This window comes from Rhipicephalus microplus, chromosome X (assembly GCF_043290135.1).
Source record: "Rhipicephalus microplus isolate Deutch F79 chromosome X, USDA_Rmic, whole genome shotgun sequence".
Classification (NCBI taxonomy): domain Eukaryota; kingdom Metazoa; phylum Arthropoda; class Arachnida; order Ixodida; family Ixodidae; genus Rhipicephalus; species Rhipicephalus microplus.
The window spans coordinates 254,301,215-254,324,134 of record NC_134710.1 but is presented as its reverse complement, the minus strand read 5'-3'; the positions used below and the strand labels follow the sequence as shown (position 1 = coordinate 254,324,134).

The following is a 22,920-nucleotide window of genomic DNA, read 5'->3' as shown; positions in this document are numbered from 1 at the left end:
TTCAATCGAGATAGCAGCGATTGTTATGCAGATTCCTATAAGAATGGCGTGTGTACGAGAAGTAACAGCCGGATTATTTCAGAGGTTTTATTGCTGTCTGCCCACAACACATAACCACGGCGGTGCCTCCTCCTGAAGTTTTAAATGACAAGCTGCGTGACTTTGACAAACTGTGACTAGACGCGAGCCGAGTGGCAGACACAGTTTGTGTGGTGGAAGATTTGAAGTCTAACCCAACTGGACGGACACATCTTCTGGCTTGTGCTGCTCAGGCAGAGGGAAGCCCTCACGGAGGCAGAAGTCGGTGAACTCGTCTTGCTCGTCTCCTCGGCCGCCGTCCTTCTTGGAAAGCTCAGGAGCCTCCTTCGGTGGGATGTAATCCTCACTTTGCAGCTGCGAGTAGAACTCACGCAAGTTGAAGAACAACTTCAACGAGGCCAGCACCAAAGTAAGGATTATAAAGATCCGGAACGAGAGGAGGATGTAGCCACTTGGCGTAGGCGTATCCGGGTGCAGCCCGCGGGTCTGCCACAGTATAACCATCATGGACACCACGCAGACAGCCTGAGAACGCACATAGAAAAATCGTGCAAGTGAAAACTTCATTAGTACATTCATCGATATCACGTGTATTAGAGTCGGTAAATACACTAGATTTCACATGCGTACTTAATCCAAATGAATCAAAATCAGGGATGAAGCCAGCGAATTCAGAATGTAGGCAATCGTTTATACTACAACGCCAAATAGGGACTACACTACCAACTGTGATGTCGAGCCATCTCCTACGACGCCTTTTACAGCGGCGTTAAATGTCTTATAAAAGGCGCATTTGGGCGGGGAGGTCCTTCGAACTCTATACCACATACGAAGCAAAAGTGGGCGTAGTACCCTGAAAAGAATGATCTCCAACATTGTCCCATACATCATTCGGCCGAACCAGTGCTGTAGCGTGAGCTTACATGTTGCGTGAATGGGGCTGAATGCACGAAACTTCTCTTTTGAAAGGGTATTTTTCCCATTTGTCAACCGGTTTTCCTAGTTATATGTAGCGCATCGCGACTGGTCGAAATATGCTCTTACAAAAATTTTTATAGTAGGTTATTTCTGTAAGTGCGTTCCCAGATGCCTACAGGAACTACGTGATTGCGTGTCACATAGAGGAGCGAGTATTTTTACAGATACACCTTTGAAAAGCACGTAATGATTGCGCCATAAAATAAATGTCACTGCGATATAAATGGAGTTGCAAGTCGATTTTTAACTTAGTGGTGCTTCATTTCCCCCTAGAACTTCTTCGTTAAATTGGGAAGTTCATGAATTCAGGAAAGGAGATTTTCGGTCTTTAGAAATTTAGAACCGTAATGTAGTGACACCCAAAAGATGCCGCAACGTTTTATTGCCAACTAGCCCTCACCTGCGCGTACGTGAAGCATCGCATGACCGCGCAATCCAGGCAAGCTAGACGGTCACGTGAAGCTTTGACAAGGTGCCGATATGCAACAGCGGGAACAACAAATGCGCTGATCGTGTTAAGAGGCCGAGGAAACCAGTGGCGAGGAGAAGATCCATGCCATTTTTTAAGCATAAACCATAAAATAACAAGTGGAATCACCGCGGTTTTCCTGTGGGAGCATATATAAGAACAATAAACCACCGCCGCCCCAATCGTCATATGACAGGTAAGAGCACTAACGACTGGCAAGTCCGTTGCGTGCACATGAGTGCGGCGTGTAGCTTTGTCGAAGGGTCTTACCTAGAGTGGCTAAATGTTTTCACCTAACGGCATTAGAGCGCACTCTGAAAGAAATATCTGTCTGTCAAAAAAATAAAAGGTTACCGCTGTCTTACTGATCTCATTATGAAAAAAAAACTTCCTTAGATCAGTTTTGTGTCAGGTAAGATGAGTTAATTTGGTTTATGACAACACTGAGACGTATAGGTACCTATTGAGGAATAAAATTTGCTTCATTAGATTAGGAACTTCATATCAGTTTCAGTTAGATCGACGTTTAACAGTACTTATGAGCGGGAATCAAATAAGAATAATTATATAATATCTTAAGTCCATGCATGAATACGTACACATGCTGGGATAAGAAGAGAAGGGAACGAACACATAGGCGTAATCACTTGTGTACACTCCGCCCCTCTTTCTCCCGTGCCGATAAGAAATTCCCGGCTGCTGGACTGGCGGTGCTGTATAAAATATTGAGTTTAAACGTGCCTGTGTTCACACACACACACACACACACACACACACACACACACACACACACACACACACACACACACACACACACACACACACACACACACACACACACACACACACACACACACACACACACACACACACACACACACACACACACACACACACACACACACACACACACACACACACACACACACACACACACACACACACACACACACACACACACACACACACACACACACACACACACACACACACACACACACACACACACACACACACACACACACACACACACACACACACACACACACACACACACACACACACACACACACACACACACACACACACACACACACACACACACACACACACACACACACACACACACACACACACACACACACACACACACACACACACACACACACACACACACACACACACACACACAGGGTCCTCTTGCATGCGAAAGCACGTTTGTTGGTAGGTGGGAGGTTAAAGTATTCAGGTGAGCTCGGCGTTCAGTAGACGCGAACTGAATTCTGGGCACCTCGGACGCATTTCACCAGTAAGATAATCGACTATTTGCTGATTTGATTGATATGTGGGGTTTAACATCCCAAAACCACCATTTGATTATGAGAGACGCCGTAGTGGAGGGCTCCGGAAATTTCGACCACCTGGGGTTCTTTTAACGTGCAGCCAGATCTGAGCACACGGGCCTACACCATTTCCGCCTTCATCGGAAATGCAGCCACCGCCGCCGGGATTTGATCCCGCGACCTACGGGCCAGCAGCCGAGTACCTTAGCCACTACACCACCGCGGTGGGGCAATCGACTATTTGCATTGAATAAATAGTACTAATTATTAGCCCCTCAAGTGCTCATTCTTGTGAACAATATAGAAGTGCTCTCCTGTCCACAATGTAGCTTCATCTTCTTACCAGCCAGCACGGCATATGTGGGCACTTCCAGTGCTTTCTCATAGCTACTCGGAGCAGCTTCAATTTCAGAATAGATGCTGTGGTATTGATAGAGAGAGAGAGGAAACTTTATTAGAACTTGGCCGGCAGCTTGGTCTTGGTGGCCTCAGATGGCGGCGCTGAGTCCCTGAACTCGGGCGGCTTCTTCGGCCTGCCGGACAGCCCAGAGCTGGTCGTTGAGCTCCGAGCTTCTGAGCGCCGCCTCCCAGCGGCGGCGTCGCCGACGAAGAAGGTCCCCCGCGGCTCCCGCAGACGGGACGGCGGCGGGAACGAGTGAGCTCGAGGCTTCCTGTTGCCTGGTATTGGCAGCCGCCATAGGCGCATCGCGAACGGCGGCCGTTTCTCGACCATTGTTATCGGCGCATTCCCAGAGCATGTGGCGCAGCGTTGCTCTGTGCCCGCATGCTTTACATAGATCGGTAATGTGTAAGTGCGGGTAGCAGTGGCGTAAGACGACCGGGCTAGGGTAAGAGTGGGTTTGTAGTAAGCGATAGCTTACGGCATCGTGTCTGTTTAATTTGTCATGCGGTGGCGGGAACTTTCGCCTTTCCAGTCTGTAGTGTTGCGTAATATCTCGGAACGTGATGAGACGATCACCCCACGACTATTGTGGTTTGTGTTGTCGCTGCGTGTCTGTCAAAGTGTCTCGATCCGGCAGATCAGAAGCCCCGTTCTCGGGAGCGGAGGCGGCGGCCGCGGAATGTGCCGCGGCTCGGCGAGTGAGACCTCGAGCCGCGGCGTGGGCCGCCTCGTTGCCCGGAAGCGGGACATCGGTGTGTGCCGGGGTCCAAAGGAGGAAGACTGTTAAATTTTGTTGTGGCGATCGCGACGCTGAGTCACCATCACCGCACATCTTAAGGATGCGGGCCGCTTCCCGCGAGACGCGGCCGCGCGCGAAGCCGCGGACTGCTGCCTGCGAGTCGTTGATTACGATCGTAGCGTTCGGCACCGTGGCGATTGCTAGGGCTATCGCAGCTTCTTCGGCCGCCTCCGTATGTCCCGTGGTCACCGTGGCGCTCGCGAGGCATTTGCCCGCACGGTCAACGACCGCAGCGGCGTGTGCGTGTCTCCCGTCCCCATATCTCGCGGCATCTACGTACACTACTTCGTCGCTAGTGCCGTACTTCTTTTGAAGGTCACTAGCTCGCTGGTTGCGGCGCCCGACGTGGTGCGTCGGGTGCATATTCTTAGGAAGCGGCGGAACAATTAGGCGGTCGCGAACCGAGGCAGGAACATCCGCTTTTTCTCCCTGCTGAGTGTGGTACCGGATGCCAAGTGACTCGAGGATGTGTCGACCCGTCTTAGACCCCGACAAGCGTTCGTTTTGCGAAACGACATGGGCCTCAATTAACACGTCGAGTGAGTTGTGCAGTCCAAGTTCTAGTAACTTTTCAGTGCTCGCATTCAGTGGAACTCCAATTGCTCTCTTGAAAGCCTTTCGTATTATACATTCGATCTTGTTTTTTTCTGAGCCTAGCAATTTGAGGTAGGGGGCAACGTATGTTATACGGCTTATTGCGTACGCCTGCACTAGACGGATCGCGCAGTGTTCGCGCATACCAGTACGTCTGTTCGTGATACGACGTAGGAGTCGGATCGTGTCGTCTACCGAACGACGTAGTCTTCGCACCGTCTCACCATTATGGCCGTTTGCCTGCAGGTGTAACCCCAGAATTCTAATTTTGTCTACGTGTGGAATGGGAGTGCCATCTGCCAATAGAACTCTTATTTTGTAGCACTCCCTTTCCTCGTCGCGCGAGGTTTTGCGACCTCTACTTGCAGGTTTGTAGATTAGAAGTTCCGACTTGGTTGCCGAGCATTCGAGGCCCGTTCCTCGCAAGTACTCCTGAACTTCGTCTACACCTGCCTGGAGCGTACGCTCGACGTGACTATCACAACCTCCGCCGGGAACCCAGAGGGTGATGTCATCCGCGTAGATACTGTGATACAATCCTTGTATGCCTAATAATTTCTCGGGCAGCCCCAATAGAACTAAATTAAAGAGTAATGGCGAAATTACGGAGTCTTGTGGCGTTTCCTCGAGCCCATCTCAAACTCTTGCAGTTCCACATCTCCAACGACGACGCGTACGCGTCTGCCGGCAAGGAAGTCACGTATGTAATTATATGTTTTTTGTCCTAGTCCTAATGTTTGAACTCTGTTTAAAATTGCTTCATGTTTAACGCTGTCGAAGGCCTTTTTAATATCTAGGCCAAGGATCGCCTTGGTTGAGCTGGTAATGTCATCAACAATGTGGTGCTTCAGCTGAAGCAACGCGTCTTGTGCGGAGAGATTGCGGCGGAATCCTAGCATGGTGTGCGGAAATACATCGCGGACTTCGAGAAAGTCAGTCACGCGTTTGAGGACTGCGTGCTCCAGAACTTTTCCTACACAAGACGTGAGCGAAATTGGCCTTAGATTATCAAGCGCAACCTGCTTGCCCGGTTTAGGAATCATGATAACTCGAGCTCTTTTCCACGCTTCAGGAAGGGAACCGCGTTGCCAGCACTCGTTGATATAAGTCACAAATCGGGAGATTGACTCGTCATCTAAGTTGCGGAGAGCCTTGTTCGAAACACGGTCCAGGCCAGGCGCCGATCGGGTGTTTAGTTCAAAAAGGACTGCCCGAATTTCCGCTTCGCTAAATTCGGCGTCTAGTTGCTCATTAGCAACGCCGTCATAATCTGGGTGTTGGACGCTCTCTGCCGACTTAAAGTAACGGTCACGTATTGCACCGAGCAGGTCATCGCCTTTATGATCGTTCACAAGTCTCCGAGTTTTATGGCCTTGAGCGGCACGAGTATCTTCCGGATCCAATAGGTGCCGGAAAAGGCGCCAAGCACAAGATAATTGACTATTTGCTGATTTGATTGATATGTGGGGTTTAACGTTCCAAAACCACCATATGATTATGAGAGACGCCGCAGTGGAGGTATCCGGAAATTTCGACCACCTGGGGTTCTTTAACGTGCACCCAGATCTGAGCACACGGGCCTAAAACATTTCCGCCTCCATCAGAAATGCAGCCGCTGCAGCCGGGATTCGATCCCGTGACCTGCGGGCCAGCAGCCGAGTACCTTAGCCACTACACCACAGCGGCGGGGCAATCGACTATTTGCATTGAATAAATAGTACTAATTATTAGCCCCTCAAGTGCTCATTCTTGTGAACATTATAGAAGTGCTCTCCTGTCCACAATGTGGCTTCATCTTCCTACTAGCCAGCACGGCCTATGTGGGCACTTCCAGTGCCTTCTCATAGCTACTCGGAGCAGCTTCAATTTCAGAATAGATGCTTTGGTATTGATAAAAGCGAACCCCGCCGTGGTGGTCTAGCGGCTAAGGTACTCGGCTGCTGACCCGCAGGGCGCGGGTTCAAATCCCGGCTGCGGCGGCTGCATTTCCGATGGAGGCGGAAATGTTGTAGGCCCGTGTGCTCAGATTTGGGTGCACGTTAAAGAACCCCAGGTGGTCAAAATTTCCGGAGCCCTCCACTTCGGCGTCTCTCATAATCATATGGTGGTTTTGGGACGTTAAACCCCACATATCTATCAATCAATTGATACAAGCGAAAATAATTCGTGACGTTGCGAATTCCAGTCCAATTCCTCAGAGCTTTCTTTGTCAAATGTAGACCCTGATGACAGCCGCGACGACGGTGACGAACCCTGGACAACACGTGCTCCCCTCTAGAAGGTTTCAAGGTCACAAGCGTTGTACCATAGAAAACTTCCGGTCACTTCATTTATCGACCCATAACGTCGAAACTGAAAGCGCGTTTTGAAGTTCCTTGGGAATGTAAAAAAATATCTCCCTTTAATTTTAGATAAACGAACGTGCGTAAAGTTCATGGGAAGAACCTCTCATTTTTATGTAGCTCAAAAAAACATTCATTTGAATATAATTCGCCAAATAAGAGAAAGTGTAGAAAATCAGCGCGTTATTTTCTAAAGCTCTTTTTGCCCACCTATGATATTTTAGCACATCGGTGGAAGAAACAGGACAACATCAAGGGGCTCTGTTTGTAAACAGTGAGATGGTCTATAGGAGACAAAATGCGAGCTGAAACTCTTGTTACCGTGTTATATGGCCATGTGAGCATATGAGACGTGACCTCGCGAAATCACGCCCCGTAAACGCTATAAGAATATTTATTCACACGTCTGTTGAATTATCGCTAGCGAATAGTTCCTAGGTGGTCGGTAACTCGTTAAAGGGCCACTAATGGCAACTATTAGGTCGTCGTTTATTGTTGAAATAGCGCTCTAGTAACCTCGAAGTGTTACTTTTGTGCCAAAGAAGGGCCTATTTTGAAAGAAAATGACGGTCTAGTGGTATACGCAGCGGGTTTACGCGCTTCAAATTCCCCGCCTCAAGAAGAGGACCGACTGGACCGACTCACGTCACTGTTGCCGTACACAACGTTGCATGGCTTTACTGCGCTAGTAACAGCAGACCGAAAGCAGCAGAAGCGACCGCAGCAACAGAGGCCAATATTCAATTTCCGGCCATTTACTCCGAGATTGGAGACGTTTTTGGTTCAACTGCGACCCGCCAGATCGGACCACTTGTCCAGTGTAACTACGTGAAAATTGAATTTTGGATTCATTCGCGCGATTCACCATAGTAATGTCCAGTGGTTCGTTTTTCCATGAATCAAACAGAAACGAACAACCAGCATTTTATTGCGTCTCTTGATGCATGGAAGGTTCTGTATTTAGTGCAGCTATATTGATTACAAGTGAATAACTGAAGGTGGTCCGTCTGATATCATCGGGAACATATTGAGAAAGTCCTAGTTCGGCACATTTGTTCTAGTGCATTTACCTTTATTTCTCGGTAAATATGACAGTGTTGTTAATAATATTGCCGTTTCAGAAGTTGTAATGCATTGAGCTTTCACTCTGACGTAAATTGTTATTTGACTTGAGTGTCCCTTTAAAGCAAAAAAAAAAAACACGAAATTTGTAAAGTTAATGTCAATGCTCCTTTAACGGAAGAGACGTGATAAAATATGTAGCTTTGATTTATTTCCTTTCAGTACAAAAATAGTCATTGCGAATTAGGTGGCAGAACCTAAAATGCATCAGCAAGTAAAATAATTCATCACTAAGCCTTTTTGTTGCGTGCACCGCGTTCACCAATACGTAACACTGCGCAATTTCTACGGAATCATTGGAGGTACCAACTCCAAGGCATAGAATTTTTGCCGTGAATTCACAGCTTTGAATGGGCACACAGTTCCACCAGCCAGGCACTTCTAACAGCGTGAAGTTTTAAGTTTCTCAAGAGTGGTGCATGCGCACCAACTTCGCTGGAAGCACACGTTTTCATCTGAGGCTCCTTTCACCAGCACAGAGCCCCTATACAAATAAGTCGGTACACGTCGAAACGGCAAATACAATCAGTAGAGAAGTTTCCTCCAAGTCAATAGTGACAGAGGCGAGGCCGACGTGTGGGAAGAGCCAATCAGACGAAAGTTGCGTTAGACTGATCTTCCTGAAGTATCTGCTGGTCTCTTCGTGTACTGGTAAAAGATGCCGATCGGCAGGCTAGTAGATGCTGACGCGGTATAATGTACAGCCTCATTGACCGCAGTGGTGAAGTCATGTAGTACTGCACTAGGTTGGCTAGTCTTGTTCATGTGAGGAAATTCGTCCGCAGTTTTGTATTGTCTGCGTGATCAGGCCATACACCACAGACCTGCTCATGTAGTTTTGTGAAAATGCGTTTTTTTTATCTGATATAGTATAGCGTGGCTTTAAGATTTGAGCCAGGGTCCTCTTGCGTGCCATGTTCGGGATCTATACATCTATGCTATCTCTGCATTATATGATGATTGGCCGAGACCACACTTCACGGGAAGCACTATATTATTTTACAAATCTCGGCGTTGTGGCAAATATAGTGAGGCCCTTAAAACAGGGTTCACTTGAGACGGGGTTCGTTTGAGAGTTATCAGTGGGAACTACTGTAGATGCATAATAAGCCCCGGGCAAACATGCGATGACGGCTCAGTATAGAAAAATCGCACGAACGTTGCCCGCGTTAACATCTGCATATATATAGTCTAGCCTACGATGAAGTGTACAACGATGTTGAAGAGGGTAATTTGGAAATGATCCAATTTAGGCCGCATGTTCCCGGCTACGAACAACTTCATAATGGCTGCACTCATCCTACGTCTATAGTTCATTCTCACTCTGACAATATTGAATGACTTTCTCCTAGCTCATTGCACTATTATTCTGCCTTCAAGACAGCGCAACCTAGTCAAATAAGGGTGGCTCTGTTGTCTTATGTGCAGTAGGAAAGACCAATAATATCAATGGGCAGAGCAGACTTCGTATGAAGCAATTATATTCGTTTTTTTTCTTTTGAAAAATTGTGTTTAATAATATCTTTCCAGCTTCATAGGACGGCTATGCATATAGCAGCGTGATGTATGTATAGGTTCGGAGCTGGGAGAGGTTTTTAAAAAAGGAGAATGAAGTTTTAACAGAAGCTAAGATAGACGGGACTTACAGTCCTTTTCATGTTGTTGCTTGTTCATGTCCAAGCGGTGGTTCTGTCACAGTTTTAGTTGAGGGGAGTAATGGAAGAAGCAAAGTGGCGTTTGAACTAGACCTGCGCCTCGCCGCCGAAGTTCTGAGAGAGATCACGCCACCGCGCAATAGTTGTGGCAAGCCGCCACTTGTCTAATTTAAACCCGAGCGAGGAATCTGGCCACAAAATGCATCACTTCACCTTATTTATGCAGCGTTATAAAGATTTTTTCAGAATGGTGTTTGCGGTGTCTTGAGTGCTGTTTTGTGTCCATCTTTGCATGCCCTGTCTAGTGTTACGCCTGAGAGTCCAGACCGAACGTAATTGCCTCTGCAAAGGCAATCTGTGCGAAGGCCATCAGCTCAACGACGTCATCTAGCCCGGCAGCGCCAGTCTGTTTTACGCAACGCACGGCGAGCTCCCCCTCAACCCACGGGCCCGAAAGCAGCCAGATGATGCAATCATCGTCATTCACTCTGGCGAGTCATACGCAATACGTGGCAACATCACTCGTTTATAGGTGCTACCCAGTGGCTGTTCCTGACTGGAGGAATCTGACATCATGGTGAGCGGCGCTTCTGATTAGACGTTGGGGACGTAAGGGCTCACCCCGGGCCTGTAAAAAAAAGCCAAGCGGCGCGTCGCCAAGCAGCCGACGTATGCGTCAGAGAGACGGCATCTCGGCTCGTCGAGTCCCTAAGCTGTCGGCCTCAGTGCCGAATATGTAACGCCTGTATTCTATGCTCTACATAAATCTTGCCTTAACTCCCCATCGTCTTGTCCGCTCGTCTATCAGCTCTGCGTAGAAGCAGCCGCGAGCTGAGAAACGGGCTACAGAACAACCTTGGCGACCCGTGAAGTCGGCGGACTACGAAGCAGTGTCTGCGGTGGTGCGAGTCGTAACAGAGGATGGCAGCTGCGGGATCGGCCGGCATCATCGACATCAATGCGGTCAGTGCTTGATGTTTTTCCCTCAGTTCACCAGACTGCTATAACACAGGTTATGGTAGTTTGGAAAAGGGCTGCGTGAAGCATGGAAGTGAGCTTTGATCGTTTCAAGCCAAGTCGGAGTGCTTTGAAACCAAAGTTAATGCAGAGAGCGTAAACACAGTATTGTTAAAAATTGCTTGTGCGTCTTGCTAGTCCAATTATATTAGGTACGGCTAGTATATTCTTAACAGGGGCAAACAGCAAGAGGCTAGTGTGAACAATAGAAAACCTAAAGTGAACGAGCTCATCGAGATTTGTGAGGAACTTGGCCTTACTTTGGGCCATGCGAAACGAAAGCAAGCGATCCTTGAGATTATGAAGAATGCAGGAGTGGTGGCTGAGGCAGTCGTTGAGGCCTGGGCGTATATCAAATCCCACCGTGAGGAGGCTGAAAGGCGAGAACACCGTCAGGAGGCTGAAAGACAGGAGCGCCTTTGAGATGAAACGAATAGAATTGGCAATCCTACAGCGTTCACAGGCGCCTAGCATAGCTTCTGCGACGGTTCAGGTCAGCGGCCATAGTATTCGAGACCAACTGCCACAGTTCGTAGTAGGTGAGGACATGGTGAAGTATCTCGTCAAGTTCGAACACCTGTGAGCGAAATGCCTTGGAGCGGTCTCTTTGGGCGCAGAACCTGTTAGCTCTACTTCCCTGTGAGGTGTCTGACGTGATCATGTACTTGTCGAGAAAAGCATTTGAGATCTATGACGAGGTTAAGGAAGTTGTCTTGAGGCGTTACAAGTTGTCACTCGAGGCTTTCCGGGGAAGCTTCCGGTATGCAAAAAAGGAAATTAGTCACACGTCGACTTCGCGTTTCGTCCTAAAGCAGATTAAATTGAGCTGCTCAAGGGCGAATATGTTTATGGGGATCGCAATAAGGAGGTAGAATGCATTGAATTAAAGCAATTAGACTGCTGCATCGAGGATGATGTCAAAGTTTGGCTGCAAGACAAGCTTGGCGAAGTACAACTAAACAAGGCAGCAGAGTTAGCTGAGGAGTACTACACTCGCCGAAATTTGCATGCTTGCTCATCGATTGCTACAGTTGTCATTGAAGGCCCTTTCGGTAAGCTTCGCACCGAAGTGGCTGTGTCTGCCGCGCTTCATGATCGTTTTCCTTACCTTGTTTTGAATAACTCTTAGCAGATTCTCAAAGAGCTAGTCTTTACGCAACGCGCGGCGAGCTCCCCCTCAACCCATGGCCCAATAGCAGCCCGATGATGCAATCGGCGCCATTCACTCTGGCGAGTCTTACGCAATGCGTGGCAACATCAATCGTCTATGGGTACAACCCAGCGGCGGTTCCTGACTGGATGATTCGGACATCCCGGTGAGCGGCGCTTCTGATTGGACGTTGGTAACGTAAAAGCTCAAGCGGGGCTTATAAAAAAGCCAAACGGCGCGTCACCAAGTAACCGAAGTATGCGTCAGAGAGAAGACATCTGGGCTTGTCAAGTCCCTAAAGCGTTGGCCCCGGTGCCGAATATGTAACGCCTGTATCCTATGCTCTACATAAACCTTGGCTTAACTCACCATTGCCTTGTCCGCTCGTCTATCAGCTCTGCGCAGAAGCTGCCACGAGCTGAGAAACGCACTACTGAACATTCTTGGGGGCCCGTGACCTCGGCGCACTACGCCACAGGATCGGTGGTGGGGCGATTCGTAACACTATATAGAGGCCCTAAAATAGATTCGGAAGATACACAATTGGGCGTGTCATTCTTTCTTGGTTTATCCTGTTCCTATGGCACTCTTCGAAACACTAGAACGGTCATTTACATGACATGATTAGGGCACAAACTATCGAAAGGCGCATATACGAGAACTACGTACCTTGACAATCGACGTTATGCGAAACATGCGGAGAGAAGGTGATCATGTTGTATTTAAATGCGAATGCATTCTTTAGTCGGGGAATGTCAGGCGTCTGTCGGTGTCCGTGTGCCTGCAAGTGTTATCTGTCCGTTCTCACTTCCTTTCCCATAGCAAAAAGTGTAGGAACGCACGCGTTTATCCTCGTTCTTAGCAACCGGAGAAGGAGGTGCGGGCGAAGTAGCGGAGAGTGAGGGGAGAGGAGGAGTGGGCTCTGGTGTGAAGGCGCTCGCATCGTTGAAGCTCGGAGGAGCTCCCGCGTGTTTGAAGATAGTGTAGAAGAGCGTAGCTGCAGAGCTTCGATATTCCTTCCCTCGCTGTTCGCTCTTTTTTCCCTGCACCCCACTCTCCCGTCCGCTCACTCTCGTGTATATATATATATATATGTATATATATATATATTGTTACGGGGAATAAAGTATACACGATGAATATACTGGCGAGCAAATGAGTACAACACTGGTGCAGTCCGAGCACGTTCCACTCAGTACTTCGTCGTCGTCATCCTCAGGCATCTACTTAGCCCGTGACATTACCCGCCGGCGGCAGAAGCACCATCCTGGTGCGATCAATTCTCGGGGCGTGAGTAGTATGGTTTAAGCTGTGAGACGTGCACTATATCGGTCGGGACTGAAGCTGGTACTGACGTGGTATGGAGCGAAGATATCTCATAAGTCACGCTGGTGACCTTGTTTATGACGCGGTAGGGGCAACGTAACGGGACATAAGTTTTTCGCAGAGACCAACACGACGTGATGGTAACCACAGCAAGACGAGCGACCCCGTGGAGTAGTGTACGTCGCGGTGCCAGCGATTGTAAGCACGCTTTTGGTTAAGCTGCGAGGCACATAAACGATTCCGGGCGACTTGGCGGGCGATGTCAGCTCGGGCCAGGGCATCACTAGCATAAGCAGTCCATGAGGGGGCGTCAGATTGGAGCATGGTGTCCATTGGCAAAGGCGGGTCATAACCAAACAGTCGGTAAAAAGGTGAAAACCCAGCTGTATCATGACGTGAACTGTTGTATGCGAAGGTAACGAAAGGTAAGTGGATGTCCCAATCTTTGTGATCTTTGGAGACGTACATCGCTAATTTATTCGTCAGGGTACGGTTGAAGCGTTCCGTGAGGCCGTTGGTTTGTGGGTTGTACGCTGTACTGAACTTGTGGTTGGTTGAGCAGGATCGCAGGACCTCGTCGACTACTTTAGATAGAAAACAGTGGCCGTGGTCGGTGATAAACTGACGATGAGCACCATGACGCAGAATGATGTCATGAAGAAGGAAATCGGCTACATCAGTAGCGCAGCTGGTGGGGAGAGCGCGCGTAACGGCATACCGCGTTGCGTAGTCGGTAGCAATAGCAATCCACTTTTATCGGTGGCCGACACGGAAAAGGTCCTAGAATATCGAGGCCGACTCGGAAAAATGGCTCATCTGGTACTTCAATGGGCTGCAGGGTACCAGAAGGTCCCAGAGCAGGGTCTTGTGGCGCTGGCAGAGGTCGCATGCCGCAACGTACTGTCGCACAGAACGGTAGAGGCCAGGCCAAAAGAATCGGTGGCGAACGCGGTCATACGTGCGTGACACCCCTAGGTGTCCAGTGGAGGGGGCATCATAGAGCTGTGCCAAAACGTCTGAGCGAAGATGTGCAGGAACAACGAGTAACAGCTCAGCACCATCTGAGCGGGCGTCGTAGTGGTGCAAGATGTCGTTGTGAAGAACGAACAGTTGTAAGAAGTGGTCAGGGTGGGGAGAGTGCAGACCATTGATAATAGCACGCAAAAAGGGGTCGCGGCGTTGTTCAGCAACTATGTCGGTGAAGTCGGTAATTGAAAGAAGGAGGGCCTCTTGTCCATCTTTCATCATGTCATGCGGATCGACTGGGTAACGGAACAAGCAGTCGGCATCCCTGTGAAGTTGTCCGGATTTATAGGATACAGAAAAAGTGTTCTCTTGTAAGCGCAGCGCCCAGCGACCGAGGCGTCCCATTAGGTCCTTGAGTGAGGAGAGCCAGCAAAGCGCATGGTGGTCAGAAATAACTGAGAATGGTCGACCATACAGGTATGGTCAGAATTTCGCAATGGCCCAGACGAGAGCTAAGCACTCGCGTTCTGTGATCGAATAATTTTGTTCCGAGCGCGAGAACAGTCGGCTTGCGTACGCGACGACGCGGTGCATTCCTTGTTGCCACTGCGCCCGCACTGCGCCTATGCCGTGGCCACTGACGTCGGTACGAAGCTCCGTGGAGGCAGATGGGTTGAAGTGTGCTAATGCTGGTGGATTGGTGAGAATGTCAACGAGCGACGAGAAGGCGTTTGCTTGCTGTTGGCCCCAGGTGAATGCGACATCCGTTTTGAGGACGCAAGTTAGAGGATGGGCTACATCAGCAAACTTCTCGACAAAATGACGGAAATAGGAGCACAGTCCCCGAACACTTCGGAGGTCCTTGGCTGAGCGGGGTGTGGGGAAGTCGCGAACTGCTCGACTTTCGCAGGGTCTGGTTGAACGCCCGCAGCGTCAACAAGATGGCCGAGTACACAGATTTGGTGCTGACCAACGCAACATTTGTACGAGTTAAGTTGCAAGTTGGCACGTCGGAAAACATCAAGCGCTGTGGAGAGACGGGTAAGATGGTCGTCGAAAGCAGTCGAAAAAACAATAACGTCGTCAAGATAGCAGAGGCAGATGGTCCACTTCATGCTTCGAAGGATGGAGTCTATCATGCGCTCAAAAGTCGCGGGGGCATTGCATAAGCCAAAAGGCATCATCTTGAACTTATAAAGTCCATCAGGAGTCACGAAGGCCGTCTTCTCTCTGTCTTTGTCATCCACAGCGGTCTGCTAGTAGCCTGAGCGAAGGTCTATAGAAGAGAAATATTTGGCACCGTGTAAGCAATCGAGTGCATCATCTATGCGTGGTAGGGGATAGACATTTTTCTTGGTATCATGGTTGAGATGGTGGTAATCAACACAGAATCTCTAGCTATTGTCCATCTCTTTAACAAGTACAACGGGTGAGGACCAGGGACTAGATGAGGGTTCGATTATGCCCTTATGAAGCATTTTATCGACTTCTCGCTGTATATTAGCATGCTCCGTGGCTGACACACGGTAGGTCCGTCAGCGAAAGGGTCGAGCGTCACCGGTGTCGATGCGATGGGTTACCACGGATGTCTGGCGCAAATTACAGTCGCTGAAGTGAAAGACGTCCTGATAAAAAGCAAGCACACGGCAGAGAGCAGAGACTTGTTCAGAGGTGAGCTTGTCAGATAGCATCGGCTTGACAAGGTCGAACAGGAGCGTGACGAGAGCGACGCTGGTGAAAAAATCGGGTGGCAAATCGGTGGTTAGGGCGGAAACTGTGTGGTCGACCAGTGGAGTCAGATGTGCAAGTGACATGCCGCGAGGAATAACTTGCGCTGAGAAGCCAAAATTGAGGAAAGTAAATGAAGTTCTGTTGTCCCTAACGCTAACCACCGTGTTGGGGAGTGCAATATTACGTGTCATGGCCACGTCAGAAATCGGGACAGCAACATAAACACCATCGGGTACTGGAGGATATGGCGAGAATTGAACTTGGACTGTGGCTTGCGGCTGAAGTGTGAGGAAATCTACAGAGCGTAGACGAAGTGGGCTGGTAGAGACGGTCTCTGAGAAGGATGGTAGTTCGAGCCGAAGAAGACCTTTGGAACAGTCAATGAGCGCAGCGTGTGAAGTCAGAAACGAGAGCATCAAGTCACGTCACAAGTGAGAAATGAGCGCCATCTGGCAGTTTTCTCAGAAAACAAAGCGCGTGGCTCTGAGACGGGTGCGCGCCCATCTAAGAAGTGATAAGGCGTAGAACGTAAGGCGACGGGTAGGTGTCACCACCGTCTCGTCTCAGCAAAGTATTGGAAACACTTCCCGTTCCGTGCAAGTGTTGCATGGTCAGCGCAGCGTGATAAGCGCTACGGTCCTTAAAATTACTTATGTATGCCTTTTCAAGTAAAAGATGCACATGCAGAATATATACGTGTTGTTATCGTGCACAATAGCACAAGCATGAACGCTCAATCTTGAGCAAGAATGGTGGGCGCTGCGGATGGGGTCGGCCGTTTGAGGTATCCGATGCCGTTAAGAGGGGACAAACAGATATATGTACAGGCAGATAAACAGACCAAAATTTTGCGTCGAAGGTCCCCAAGAAAGACTATCGTCTTTAACAATTATTGCACGAACTCTGTATGCTCTTGCCAATGATAAAAATTCGTGAGCGCTATCGAGGAACACTGCTGAGGCATAGATGAAACAAGCTGCCCATTTTCGTTGCACGGAGCGCGCATGCGATAACCTCCCTCCACGTGTGATTCCTGCCATCGAACGCTCGTCAACCAGAAAAGAAGCATGGTCACTTTTTGCTGCACGAAGGAGTATGAAGAGATAATGAGGTCGGAGGATGCGTGGCTCGATCCGCAACTGTGAACATTGAATCTGGCGTGGTTGCGAGCGCCAGCCCGCGCCATTAGAGCCTGAGGTATCAATTAACGGCTCGTGTACCCTTCTTCGCACTATGATATCATTACACAAAGACTGCTTTTTGCCGGGAGTGACCGTATTCACACACAATGTGTAGCATTTTACATTTTCTCGAGATCAGATGGAAAAATTTAGCTACAGCCTAAGTTCATTATGGGGCTGCGTGCTCTTATTACACGGTGTAAAATGTGTTGTTGTCGAAGTGTTTTGTGAGCATAAAACTGTTTATGTTGCCTCAAACTTAGCGTGCTCTCTTCAAAGACATGAGATAAAGGATGTTTTCAACTTTCTGAAGTTGATTACACTTTCCGACTTGACACTTGAGCCTCACCCTTTGAGGAGTTCGAATGTTGTAGCGAATTTTTTAATGCTGATGCGCTCCTTAAGTGTTGTGACATTGCCTGAAAAATATAATAAAGGGAACCCAATACACCCATCGTACTATTGAAATATAATTCATCTCACTCAACGCATGAACCATTATATACGTAGGAAATGTCATTCCAAGTGTTAGGACAATGCTTCTTCATTGAATGCGTCGAAAAGTAAACTTGAAGCTAAAATTAAAGAATATAAGAACTACTACTTGAACAATGCTTTCTCTACATTTATGAAACCAATTCGTTCAGGTTCTAGAGATCGATCATTGCTGGATAGTATACGCCCTCATCGTTCATTCTTGCTGACTAATCCTTCTCAAATCATGAAGATATAGCAGATGACTAAATAATTTTTTAAAATCAATTTTTAGTATTGATAACAGTATCACTCCTTTAGTTGTAGCGTGTAGCCAACTACGTATTCTTTCTAATATTGAAAAAATACCCTCTGGAGTACATAACTTTACACAATATCTTCAGGTTTCGGAACGATCTCTTTCATACGGTATTCCAAATATGTTTCTGAAGTGGTATTCAGAAGAATGTGCTATATCACTGTAATATCGAAATATTTCTGCAGCAGTTCTTATAGCTGCAAAAGTTTAGCTGCAGCAAGTGTCATTTCCGTGTTTACTTCCAAAAAAAGTAAATAATGCCAAACTATAGGTCAATATTTTTGCAGTCTACCAGCTCTACACTTCTGAAGCATATCACTAACAAATACATTGGAACATACCTAAATGCACACAATATGCTTTCACAACCATAGTACGACTTTCGTGCTGGCTATTCTATTGTTACACAGTTGGTTCAATTTACGCTCGACATTCTTTCTTCCTTAAATGACAAAAAAAAAACAAGTTTATGTTATATTGGAAGGTATTTGGCATGGTTTGGAATGCTAAACGTCTCGCCATTATACAATTCTTTTGGTGACAATGTTCTGGTTGATTGGTTAGCAGATTACTGGCTGTCACGCTCAAAATTGATTACGTCGAACTACAAGTCATCTCACGTACATTTCACATCAGGAAGGGGCCGGACGTTAAGCAACCCTATGTAGTCAAAATTTCTGGAGCCCTTTCCTACGGCGTCTCTCATAATCATATGGTGGTTTTGGGACGTTAAACCCCACATATCAATCAATCAGGAACTGGCCTCAGGGGTCTTTGCTTGGTCCGCTTTGTTTGTTATATATATAAATGACAGATAAGAAATTATAGGTGATACTAAACTTAAACTTAGAATGTATGCAGATGACTATGTTAACTGTAGAACCATCTCTAAAACCTAAATTCAGGATGCACTGTATAGTGTTTCTTTTTTTGTCGCTTTGTAACGGAAGAGAAATACGCAAGCTTCAAAACGACTGTAGTCACTACATTTTCAAATAACAGCCTCTTGATTTTACGTATACTAATGATGTTATAAGTCTTGTAGGTGTTATTTAGTTTCAATACCTTGGTGTAACTTTCACAGGAAATTTTAAATGACGCACGCACATTGAAACAATCTCCAACAAGCTCTTCGAAAACATTGGTGTCTCCGACGCACGTTGAGACACTCGACGAAAAATTCTACTGACGGCTAGCACATAGGACTTTGCCGAGACTTGAATATGCGTTGGTTGTTCAGAACGGATATCTCACTACGGATATCTTAAATGTTTTTAAATCTGTGTTAAATCTGTTTTTCAAAAGGGCAATACTGCTTATGTTTCGTCGCTGTAACCAGCGTTTTCAGCCTACTTCACATTCGCATGTTTTATCCCTAACACCCTCTGGAACATCGGCACACTTCGAATCGTGTCATCATGATGCACAAATAAACCCTGGTTCGAGTGTTATAGCACCCATATCCTTCGTTGCATCTTCTGCACAATGTACCTGGTGATTTGATCCTCTAGAACTAGTTCCCCTTAAATCAACTCAAAATAATATTTTCGTTTTGTTTTTCTTTGTATTTGTTAAACAAAGAGGTTCATTTTTGTAATGAACTTGATGGGTATCTGCGCCGACTCGGTGCTGTGCGACTGAAAAAAAATAGCCTAAAAATGTCCTTTGTGAAACTGTATTTTCTCAGTGCGCTAAACACGTATTTACACCTGATGTGTCTGGAAAAACCAAGACAGCAGTATTTGTAAATACACATGATTAAGACACACTGGTATCACGTTATTTGCTTCGCCCTTTCGCGAAGAGTTTTTTTTTTTCAAAACTAAAGGGACAAGTTTCTATTCCCCCCTGCTCTTGAATTTTGATATAACCCCCCCCCCCCCTTCTTGTGCCGCGCCGCCGCTGATTCGATGATCTATTTTCAACACAACTTTTCATCACAATAAATAGCTTCTGCTATTGAGCCTGTCTGAATGAATACAATCATTCACTTTCATTTTGCGTGTCCCGCGTAATGAATTAAGAAAGCTGTGAAACTTGTAAAAATACACATAAAAGAGAAATAGCATTACAGCGTTTAGTCTTCAAAATAAGTCCAGCACGCGCAACATCTCATTGTGGAGCGAAGCGATCAGCTGAAGCGTGAATCGAGAGATGAAAGGCGACGACGTGGGGCTACTTCTACAGTATGATTGCAGCGTTGACAGTGACAGTAAGTCATCGCAAGTCAATCACGACAAGTTAAAGGCGCACTGAGCTGATTCCATGTTAAAAAGATTCCAAAATAGTCCGGGGGTCCCTCGGTTAAGCGCAGCCACGATTTCTCTGCACAGGGCATACAACGGTCATTCGATTTCATTTTCGGAACCCGAAGCCTCGTGGAGCGCTAAAGGCTGCATGTTGCCTTTGAATTTCGAAACTGCACTTGAGTAGCCGTTGCATGCCCGGTGCAGAAAAACTGTGACTGCGCTTGAGCGAGGGACCCCCAAGTTATTTTGAAATCTTGTACAGCCATTAGGACTCCATGAGGCTTCGGATGTCGGCTTCGGTTATGTCAGGACAATATTTCGACTTACATATATGATGGCTCTCTTGTATGTGGTGTGGAACCAACCGGATGAGGCGTTTCCCGTTGTATTCGCTGCCTCGATGATGGCAGCTTCGCTCTGCGTGCGGCTGAAGTGAATCCTCGGGAACGGCATCAGGAAACGTCGCGCTTTGGTTCCAACGCACTCCAAGCTGTTCGAATGAAAAAAGAAAGATGAGGACAGGAATGACCACACGCTCGATGTGATCGTCTTCCTCTTTTAGATGGCACTGACGTTTCCGGCGAGAAACAGAAAAAACGTTGTCGCCATAAAACTACATAAAAGCAAAATTAATTAGAATAATAAATAGTAACATCTATGAAAGGTCCAGACATTTTACCTACCGAGATATTTCACGGTTTTCTAGAAAAGAAAAAGAAAAGCGAAAGCAAAAGACGCCCTGGCCATTGTCCTCATATGACTAGGATATCACGTTCTATTTTTTTCCTCTTTTATTTTTGAAACGTGTTGTTGGGGAAATGAAAAGCTTCCGTCCTCAATCTTACTAATTTCTTCATGAAGTTGCGCGTCTTGGAAAGGTTTGCGGCTGCCCAAAGGATCACATCAAAACCTTCAACGACTATTGCTTGCTGCGGGGAAAATTCAATTTATTGGGTGCTCAGGGCTTACGTTTCGTGACGAGATGGAACACAACCCTTGATGCCAGAATATTTGCGAAGTTTTGGCTCATACAGGCAATTTTGTTTGTAACGCTGAGTTTCAATTTACGATATCGGTAGGGCATGGAGCTTTGTGATACGAGCAAGTATGTGCGTGTAAATCTTCATCAGTGATATTCAGTCACAGCCTAGGAATCGTCACACACACGCTTTCGCCAAGCTTTCACAATTGGTCAAATGTGTGCGCTGGTGCATGTGATAGTGCAGCTATCACATGCACCAGCATGTGATAGCTGCACGGAGGTCAAGCACATTTGCGGGCGCGCATGCATGATACTTCGACTGGCACCCGGCGAGAACTAGTGTTCATCCCCCCTCTCGCTCTGTGGTTTCGTATCGTATCGTATCGTGGTTTTGGGACGTTGAACCCCACGTATCAATCAATCATCAAATCATATTATTGTGAAAATAGAGATGAGGGGAAAGCCTTAGATGTTTTATCAAACGTGAAAATATACGGTCTGTGTCAGCGGCGTCCACAGAAGTGATGCAAAAAATCATCATGAAATGCTGTCGTCAACGTATGACTTCACTGTTCGCCAAAATTTGTGACTTCACCAAGCCGTCACTCACAGTAAAACTTTTTACACCCAAAAGGGTGTAAAAGGGTGCTTTTACGAGAAAGCACCCTTTGCAACAAACACCCTTTAACACCCTTAAATGGCCGATTAAAAAAAAGCACTCATTTGTTTGGGTGCTTGCCTCGATAACACCCTAAAATAGGCTCTAAGGGTGCTTTTGTGCCTGAGAAGGGTGTAGGTGACGATTCATCAGATGGAATATGCAGCATAAGAAGAACACATTCTTATAATATTTGGGATTTTACGTCTCCAAAACCTCGATATGATTATGAGGGTCGTCGTAGTGGAAAGCTCTAGAGATTTTGACCATTTGGTGTTCTTTAATGGGCGCTGATATCGCACAGTGCACAGACTTCTACCTTTTCACCTCCATCTGAATTCGACTGCCACGGCCGGCATCGAACCCGCGACCTTCGGATTGGCAGCCGAGCAGCGTAGCTACTGCACGAATATGTGGACCTTGCGTTAAATGACGGCCTAGACTTAGAATGTGTGAAGGTGCTCTCCGAATACAGCAGAACGCCAGCAGAAGCAAATCGCGTTTCATCTATAATGGCAATTACTGCAATCCACGTTACGAAAGCTCACCTTAGCGTTGGTTATAAGCTACATGTTTGCTGTGGATTATATACAGGAACATAATGTTCGCCCGAGTATGGGTGTGTGTGCGTGAGCCTGCGCATGTGTTCGCGTGTAAGCGCGATTGTGTGTGCACCCGTGCATGTGTGCGTGTATGTGCGAGTCCGTGCTTGTGTTAAGCGTGCCTGTGCACATGTGTACGCCCATGCATGCGTGCGTTTACGGTCGCGTGTGTGTGTTGCCGTATGTGTGTATACGTGTATGTGTGTGCGCCTGTGAATAAGTATGCGTGTGTACCAGCCCGTGCGCCCTCAAATTTATTTTGTGTGTGGGGGGGGGGGGGCGGCACTGCTTCTTAGTGTTTAAGGTCCCACACCTGTTCAGACTGGGAGTCTATATGGGAGGTGGCTTAAGAAATGGCGGTGGTCAACGCACTGTACACGGACTATTCAGTACATGGAAAACAGCTGCACATTTTCGTACCTCATCATTGCTTACGAACTTGCTGTGGTAGCTGATTAGGTCCGCTGAGGCGCTTCTACGCTCGAAAACGTGGGTTATGACCAATTCACACGGAAAGCTGT

General features: G+C 47.4%; 1 protein-coding gene across 1 annotated transcript; it reads right to left on the bottom strand.

Annotated features, from left to right (window-relative positions):
- Positions 1 to 62: 62 nt before the first annotated feature.
- Positions 63 to 20,684, bottom strand: LOC142777149 (uncharacterized). Its single transcript, XM_075881475.1, has 2 exons — positions 20,485 to 20,684; positions 63 to 564 (listed from the first exon to the last, which is right to left on the bottom strand). The coding sequence occupies exons 1-2, from the start codon at positions 20,608 to 20,610 to the stop codon at positions 229 to 231; spliced, it is 462 nt and encodes a 153-aa protein (XP_075737590.1). The 5' UTR covers positions 20,611 to 20,684; the 3' UTR covers positions 63 to 228.
- Positions 20,685 to 22,920: the final 2,236 nt, after the last annotated feature.

Bases quoted from the DNA above. Each gene is read 5' to 3' on its own strand.
- LOC142777149 (XM_075881475.1), bottom strand. From the start codon at position 20,610: ATGCCGTTCCCGAGGATTCACTTCAGCCGCACGCAGAGCGAAGCTGCC. The intron at 565-20,484 runs GTAAGTCGAAAT...GTGCGTTCTCAG, and splicing joins ACAAGAGAGCCATCATATAT to GCTGTCTGCGTGGTGTCCAT.